Below are 8,538 nucleotides of genomic sequence, written 5' to 3'. Positions count from 1 at the left end.
GCTGATGGTGGTCTCATTACACTTAATGAAAACATTGTTTAGGTCCTTAAAGGAATTTAGACATAACAGAGAGTGAAAATGTTGTAACTCCTCTACATAGTGAGTAGTATAAATAACTCCTAAAAGTAGTATAAATAGCTCCTAAAAGCACTGTGAGGGAATTTAGAGATGGTATATTTATATTTTAAAGAGCTAAAGTAGTTTGAGTACATTTTAAGTGAACCCATACTTAGTCTCTCAACAGTCATGCAGGATTAGCTTCTGTATTCTTGATTATCAGGACTTACAGTGGTTTAGCATCATGATATGAATTCAGTTTACTTCAACTACCCTAATGTCAACAGCATGACTTAAAATATTCCTCAGGGACAAAGACTGGATGTATTTTGCATATTGTACAAGTAATACCTGGAAGAAAAAGGAAAAAGTTGCACAAAGTTAATTATGACTATGATTATTAACTTTGGGTGTATAAAATAGTGTCTAAACAGCATGTCCTCTCCTTTATAAATTTCAATCACCACAAACTTGCATAGGAACAGCAGCTGCATAAATGGAAATCAGTAAAATTGCATGTGTAAATATATGGATTAAACTGAAATTTCAGGAGGTCAGGCACACATTTGATCATCCACGTGCACACATACACACGTCTGTACATATGTCTGTCTATAAATACACACATGTATGTCTCAGTGCACATACATGTATATCTGTCTATGCAAGGCACACTAACAGCATTTCAATTTAAATCAAACATATATATCTAGGCTTCCATTTATTTATCAGAACTTGAACACTGTATACCTAGAAATAAATGAGTAATTGTATTTTTTTTATCTTTATATTTTTACAAGTACACACAGTATAGAACTTTCAAAATGCACTATATAAATACACCAAGGTACCAGAGTACTTTAATGCCAAAAGCAATATGCCAGAAAACATAAAGTTTTCTGAGAATTTGGAAACAGAAAATATGATACAGAATGAGTATCTTTAACTTCTTTCAGGGGCCATGAGAAGGAGAATTTCTGGCTCTAGGGGCTGGTTACACCTTCAAAGAGCACAAACTCCACCTAGTGATAGGTTCAGTGGTGAAATTTTAGAAACCAAACAGTTCTAAAGCACAATCTCAGTTGTATGGCAGGACTATGAAAATGAAAAATATCAGCTTAAGCTGATACACTTAATCTTTGGGAAAGTAAGAAGAAAACAGAGAAAGATGTACTATAAATGTTTCTAGATTTTTTTGCTACTCATCAGTTCATGAAAATATTTCAGTAATAAAAAGTCTTCTAATTTTTGTCATAAACCTTGTGAACTTGTTAAAACACCCTATAAGTTAATACACGTACACATGTAAATTGTTTTATTTGTTTAATCTTTTTTATTAAAAATGAAGACATGTAAAAAAGACATTGGAATGGGTTAATATGTTCCTGCTTCTTGTTGAGCATAGTGTGTGAACAAGATAAATGTACCTATCCCTGAAACTGATCAGACATACAGCAGTTTACAGTCCATTACATAAACTTCTGTAGTGTTAGATTAGAGGGTGATTCCCATTTTAAAGTACTATTTCTCACTAGATTTGTTCACCTTTAAAAAAAGAAATTGTCCTTACAGTAAAAATTTCTCACTGATCTCCCCTTAAAAAAATAATGAAACTTATTTAAATTAATGAGAGAGCCATTTACTTTATTTCTCCTTTTCCACTTCACTCTTCTTAACAGTATCCAAGTAGAACATGTGGCATTCAGAAAAATAAGAAAATAGATAAATATAATGGAGGAGAAAACCCCCTCATGTAAGGTTCACTGCAGAACCGAGGAGTAGCCCAAAGGAAAACAAAAGACACAAATGGATCCTAATTAACTCTGGCAAAGAATGACCCAAGCATCCAGCTTTTTAGTATGATGATTATGATAGCAGAGGAGGCCCTGTGAAAGAATCTGGGCACCTGCTATACTTACAAGGACAAAGCATTCAGGTGAACCAACTCTGGATGAAATCAACTCTGGACACTTCTGACCTATTATATAAAAATTAAGCAACTTTGAAACTAGCAAAAAATGAAGGAAGAACTGGAAAGCGACCAGCCCAGTTGTCCCACCTTTTACCAGTTCACTGTGTGGTCAGGGATGACTTGGGGTCACCAACCACCAGGGACCAGCAAAGAGACCTCCAGGACAGAAGAATGCATGTAAAGGGAAGGGAAAAGATATTAATGATTTCACGGAAATTATTTATCACGTGAATGCTTGCCATGGGAAAATCAATGACTATGTATGTGAAATATAATATATAAACAGGAGCTTTTTTTGTACTCAGCCTGCACATTATTTTGGAGGAGATATCCCCTTGAGCATCTGCTGAATAAAGAATTCCTGCTTCTTAATGCTACAGTGGTGTTAACCAGTCATTTGTACTGATTTCTGGCTCCTCCTGCTAAGTGGCCATCTGAAGAAAAGTGACTCTGCCTGAGAAAAACATGAATATTTATCCCATAAAGATCAGTTTGTCATACTGAAGTCACAGTACCTCTGGCTGCATTATTTTCCTATAAGAAAAGCTTCACTGGAGACTCATTAAGGTGTGAATGTTCAGAGAATACATGATTAGAATCCAAGTGAAGCAAGAGTGAGAGTGTCCAGTTTTTACTGGGTCTGATTCAGTGAGGAGAGGCCCATCAGCTTCTGCCAATTTCAGCAGGAGCAAAGGTTTTCAGCACCTCTCAGAAATAAAAGCTTTCTCCCTGTCACAGTTTGGCAGGGTATTTCTATACTTACACTGTTTCCACTGGGTCTGGTGCCATGCATGAAATTAGGCACATACTCAAGTAACTTCTTCAATAATGGCCTACAAGTTAACTTGAAAGTTTTACTGCTATTTTTTCTATGTCAAAACAGAAAGAAACATGTATACTTCCAAGTAAGTGAGTACCTTCAATATTCTTAACTAGGTTGTTAAACCAAATAATATCTTACATCAAATATTATAATTTTGCAAGAGTATCATGCTGGAAGTGGTACTCCGTAGACAGAAACAATAAACTTATTTAGCAAAAACCCATAAAATTCCTGTATTCAATTTTCACATTTAAAAAAACCCATATTTTGCTTTAGAACATCAACAGGTAAGGCCACCAAACTCCAGCGAAGTGCTGATAAGCACATCATTTTGAACTATTAAAATTACCAATAAATACCAAAAAAATCATCTGCCTATTTAAAATTACAGCAATCAAATCAATAAAAACAAAAGCAGCCATCAACATCTCAAGTCATAACTTGAAATGTTTTCAAGTAAAAATTGTACTTATGTGCTTTAAGACTGTCACATTCTCATATATTGTAACAGTGTTACAGCAATACACATGTATTAACTTTCACCCTTCTGTTCTGGTTAGTTGCAGTTTCACTGGAATTCTCTGGTGTATGATTCTGATTTTCATCCTTACTGTCTTCACCAGATAAATCTTCCTTTTCTTTTTCTTCACTCTGCAATGGCTTTTCAAGGCTGTCTTCCTTTCCACTACATTCAGTCTTCTGGCTTGTCAGTGGTTTTCTCTTAAACAGGGAAAACTGAAGTGAAAAAAACAGGTAAAGAATATGACAGAAACAGCAGTGAAATTCAAGATTAAAAAAAAAAAAACCACAAACCCCTTTGTATATACCAAAATTAAACGAGGTTGGCAGATTTCTCCTTGGTAAAATGATTTTTTTTTCCAAACAAAATGACTAAAAAATATTAACCAGAAACATTTGCAATATTTGAAATGTTGTAAAATAGCACATGGAAATCAGAAAAGTTAAAGTGGTTGCATTTTGTCAAATTACACATTGTACAGTTTGTACAAAATGCTGTAAGTGGTGCATTTATTTGGGTTTCTTTCAAATAAGAGCCTGAGGCAAGGTCCAAAAATAAAGCCCCAGAGCAGTAAGTGCTTACTATGCTCCTGATAAAGATGTGTACTGCCATTAGTGACAGTGCTTGTGCTCAGTGAGACCACACACGTGTCAGTTAACTGATGCTTAGGGTCTTTGGTCAACTCAGGAGGAAACTCAGCAGCCTCTGCAGAAGCCTCTGGATCCTAAAACCTGTAAGAAATTCCATATCAGGTACTCCTCAACATGCTCATACACCTATCTAGAGAGATATCTATGATCACAAAATCAGTGCATGTTGCAAATAAATGCATGATCAATGAGCTCAGATGCTGCTTTCAGAGACAAATGGGGGGGAAATCTTTATAGATAATGTCCCATAGGAATGAAGTCCTAAGTTTTCACCTCACCAGTACGTGATGTGATAAACAATCTCTCTTTCAGGGACATGCCGTCCATGAAGAGGTCATAAAGGGTTTTAACTAATTTCTATTATTTTGACAACTTCAAGTTATTTTACCAAAAAATAAAATCAAGTCTTAAACAGAAGGAATAGGTTTCTCAGCAGTTTAATTATGCAGTTCATGCCAGTTGATGTGTTTGCTTTGGTAACTGCCCACTGGCTTCTTGGTCACTGGCAAAGCTAGAAAGAACCATCAGGCCACAAACCTTTATTCTCCCCACAGTTCCTCCATTTTTTTGGTCATCAGTGTTCTCTGACGAATTCTTCACAGTGTGATTGTCAGTGCTTTCCTCCTCTACAATAATACAAACGTTTATATTAACTTTCTTCTGATTTATGTGAATCAGAAAAATATCACAGAAAGGCAGAAAAAATTTCTCTTCAGATTATTTTTGAAGTAAAGGTCACTAAATAAAACTTAAAATCAATCAGAATATTCAGTAAAACTTGATGCCCAGCCTGAATAGACTATTTTTATCTTTTAATCTCTCCATGTAATGTCCTGATATTACTCTCCAGATGCTCAATTCTTAAGAACAGAACACTAATGGCAGTGACAATATATAAAATATTTTTACTTGACACTCACAGTTTCCTCTTGCTGACAGGAGACAATGTCTTGCACACTTACTTGCAAGTATATTCTAATTGGTAAAGCTGTCTTTTAGGGCAGGAGTTACAGTTCAGCATGAATTTTATTCCATAGAATAAATTCAATTCTGGGAAAGGAAAGATTTTCCATCTCAGTTGATGTTTCTGTGTTTAAATTTTCCTATACTCCCTGTATGAATCATATCAATTTCAAACTTAATATCAAAACTTCCAGATCATCTGGGTAATGGAAAAATATTTAAGCATCCCTTCTGCACAAGTTATTTTCATTATAATATTGAAAATAAATGGCATAGCTTCTTCATTATAACGGCTGTGGTCTGTTTTATACCACACTTGTTATTTTTTTTCAAGAGAACCATTCTAGATTATTGCAAAATTTCTAAAATAAAAGAAGTCCTACACATATAGGGCACCCAACTTCATGTTCTCCAGCTTTTCTAAGGGTATACATTCTCATAAACTGCCATCAAAACTGCAAGGAGATTCTTTACTTACACCTTCATGATCCTGAGCAGTGTTCAACAATTATCACATTTCACCTAAAATAATCTCTTTATGAATGGAATGAGGAAATGTCAGCTGAAAAAGATGGGGGAAGAATTCTGAGAAGCTTTTTGACTGAAGTGGGGCACAGGGTACCTAAAGAAGTTGCCTGAGAGATAATAAAATTACAATGACTTTGGCACTGCACAGCCAGGACTGCTCTTAGCAGGATGCAGTCTTGCTAAGACAAAGTCCTTCTTGTGGACTTCCTCCAGAACGTAACTGGGAAAAGTATTTATTTCTTTCAAATCATTAACAATTAATAATGGGGGTTTGCCACTCAAAGTTCATTACCTCTCAACAACTGCTTTACTAACTATGAACAAGAACTGTGTTGTCCAGTATTTTTATAATATTGTTTACAAAACTTTTATCTGTCTTTAGAATGTCCGATTCTTAGGAGTTGTATTCTTACCCTGCTGAACGATGGGCTCTTTCTGAGTAGTTTCCTCTGTCTACAGACAAAAAACAAAACAAAACAAACAAACCAAAAACCTCTTTCAGAATTGTTTAAAAAAAAGATGCTTAACTTAATACCTACATGTGCTTCTCCCGCTACCAAAGCCACCCCAAACAACTACTTTGCATTTATAGGATAGCTACACACATATCAAACTGAAGTTAGTTATAGAACCAAATTCTTTTAGAGATCAGTAACTTAATAGGCCTTTACCTCTCCAGATTCCAAAGTGCTACTACTACTGCTTGTCTCTCCCTCAGGTGGTTTACGATCCTTTTCTTTTCCTTTTTTTTCCTCTTCTTTCTCTGTTCCTTCTTTTGCTTTATCTCCTTCTGTTTCTTCTTTTCCTTTTACTTCTACTGTTTCTTCTTCTTTTTCTTCTTCTTCTTCTTCTTTTTCTTCTTCTTCTTCTGTTTCTTCTTCTTCTTCTTCTGTTTCTTCTTCTTTTTCTTCTTCTTCTTCTTTTTCTTCTTCTTCTTCTGTTTCTTCTTCCTCATCATCATCATCATCTATTTCTTCATCTCCAGACAAGTTTTGTTCCTTGGACAGAATTGCCAAAACATAATTTTGAAACTCAGGCTGTACAATGATCATGATCATCATCCAACACCAGTTCATCATCACACATTTGACTAAGAATGAGAAAACTCAAAAGGGAATGTTCTAAGGAGTAGATAGAATAAGAATAGAATAGACAAGGAGACCTCAATCAAAGTATGCTAATTTTAATATATTTTTTTAAAACTGACCTCCAGAGAACATTAGGAGTGCAGCTGACTTATGTTTTGCCAACATGTGCCTCCTTAAAGGAAAAGCAATGAAAACAACTTCTTTTTGGAAAGAAAATATCTCTTTTAAATGTTTGACACATTATATAATTGACACAAGCCATAGTAATTCCAAAACTGAAAAAAAAAATTCAAATCTGTTTCTCAAGAGAATTAATGAAGAAATGTCAAATACAATTCTTTGACTCATGTGACTCAATAAAGACATTATAATTTGAATTTAAGTTATTTTCAGCCTAAGATAAAACTCCAATATAGTAAAAATAAAATGGCCAAGGACATTATGAAATAAATATTTAAAAGAACAAATGTTATTTTTGTAAAATGTGTAGAAAAATGAACTTCCTTCAATCAGACTGTCATTATTATGCCAGTATGTACTTATAACAGCATAAAATACAATATTTAAATAAGAAACATTCTCCTTCTCATTGCAGAAATATAAGGGCCTAAACCAAGGGTTTCCAAGGTCAAATCAAGTGAAGGCACATCCCTGTTCTCCCAGAAGGAGAACATTTCTGTTCCCCTGGAGCCAATGTCACGGTGGTAACTGCTGGGAAGCATCTGCACACTTTTGAAAGTCTGGTAATGAGTCTCACAATGAACTCCTTCCTACACCTTGTTCCAAATGTTGTCTCCTATCTTTTGTTAAGGTTTTCCCTATTCTCTCTTACTCCTTTGGATTTTTGTCTGTTTTCTCCCAGCTGTTCTCATGGCCATTAGAAGGTAAATTGCTGGTGAGGCGGAGACCACCAGTGAATGTTTCTAGAAGCTGAAACACAGACCTTTGGTAGAACTCCTTTGCTAAGCCCAACTCACATATCCAGGAATCTGAGACATCCTGACAGGGGACCTATGGAGACCTGCATCATTCTGTACCCCAGCCGACAGCCTACAGCACCTAAAATCACACTAGATGAAATTATTTCAGCAACTGAGCCATGCTCCTCATCCAAAATAAAAAAGATGGAGGAGAGAGACACTCCTTTTACTCCAAGGAAGCCACCTGTTTAACTGAACAACTTCCCAGACTGACCCCTTTTTAATTACTGCAGCTTTTCACAGGTGCCTCTGGCTGTCACCTCATCTGTTCAATTCCTAAAATAGCACATTTTACATCATAACTCTGATAGCACAGTTTTATTACTTTTACTTTTATTACTTTTTTTTACTTCTGCTTGCCCATTAATAGGCGTGTTTTGGAGATTTTACCAGTGGTAGGGAGTGATCTGAGAATGTCATATTACAGATATGCTTTTACCTTAAAGGATGAATCACCTGACCACTCAAACTTATATCTGAAGAATTTAAAAATCTAAGAATCTAGGCTACTAATTAAAGTATATATATGTGTATATATATGTATTATATGTATATGCTATATGCATATATTATATCTAAACCTATAATCTCTTCATTATTCTCTTTTATCATGCTTTAGGGGGTTTACTTTCTTATTTCATCCTAAGTTCCTTTTTCATATAAAGATAATGCTGAAAGAATACCTTCAATACCTCTAAAGCAGAGACACAGAGAAGCTGTCTAGGCCAAGCTCACACACAGAAAGTCAAAAGTAGTAGACAGCATACAAGTGAAATATTTCAAACCCGTTTCATTTAGGCTTGAGTTTCCAGTTTCTTCAAGGACAAAACCGTGGTTGTTACTATGAAACAGCCTTAAACATTTTGTACCTCTAGTCTAATAAATCAGTACAGCAGAACAGTAGTCTAGAAAATATAACTTTGCAGATTTAACACACTACACAATTTCTGTAGAGCT

General features: G+C 35.1%; 1 protein-coding gene across 1 annotated transcript; it reads right to left on the bottom strand.

Moving 5' to 3' along the window:
* Positions 1-1,367: 1,367 nt before the first annotated feature.
* On the bottom strand, positions 1,368-6,574 carry LOC106628019 (uncharacterized). Its single transcript, XM_088052051.1, has 4 exons — positions 6,185-6,574; positions 5,927-5,966; positions 4,560-4,648; positions 1,368-3,587 (listed from the first exon to the last, which is right to left on the bottom strand). The coding sequence occupies exons 1-4, from the start codon at positions 6,572-6,574 to the stop codon at positions 3,366-3,368; spliced, it is 741 nt and encodes a 246-aa protein (XP_087908177.1). The 3' UTR covers positions 1,368-3,365.
* Between the last annotated feature and the right edge of the window lie 1,964 nt (positions 6,575-8,538).

This window comes from Pseudopodoces humilis, chromosome 2, assembly GCF_049639895.1.
Source record: "Pseudopodoces humilis isolate 2021_Gansu_Grassland_sample_001 chromosome 2, ASM4963989v1, whole genome shotgun sequence".
Classification (NCBI taxonomy): Eukaryota; Metazoa; Chordata; class Aves; order Passeriformes; family Paridae; genus Pseudopodoces; species Pseudopodoces humilis.
The sequence above is the reverse complement of the archived record's forward strand: the minus strand, read 5'-3'. Positions and strand labels throughout refer to the sequence as shown.

Bases quoted from the DNA above. Each gene is read 5' to 3' on its own strand.
- LOC106628019 (XM_088052051.1), bottom strand. From the start codon at position 6,574: ATGATGATCATGATCATTGTACAGCCTGAGTTTCAAAATTATGTTTTG. The intron at 5,967-6,184 runs GTAAAGGCCTAT...TTTTGTCTGTAG, and splicing joins GCACTTTGGAATCTGGAGAG to ACAGAGGAAACTACTCAGAA. The intron at 4,649-5,926 runs GTAAGAATACAA...GTATTATTGTAG, and splicing joins AGAGCCCATCGTTCAGCAGG to AGGAGGAAAGCACTGACAAT.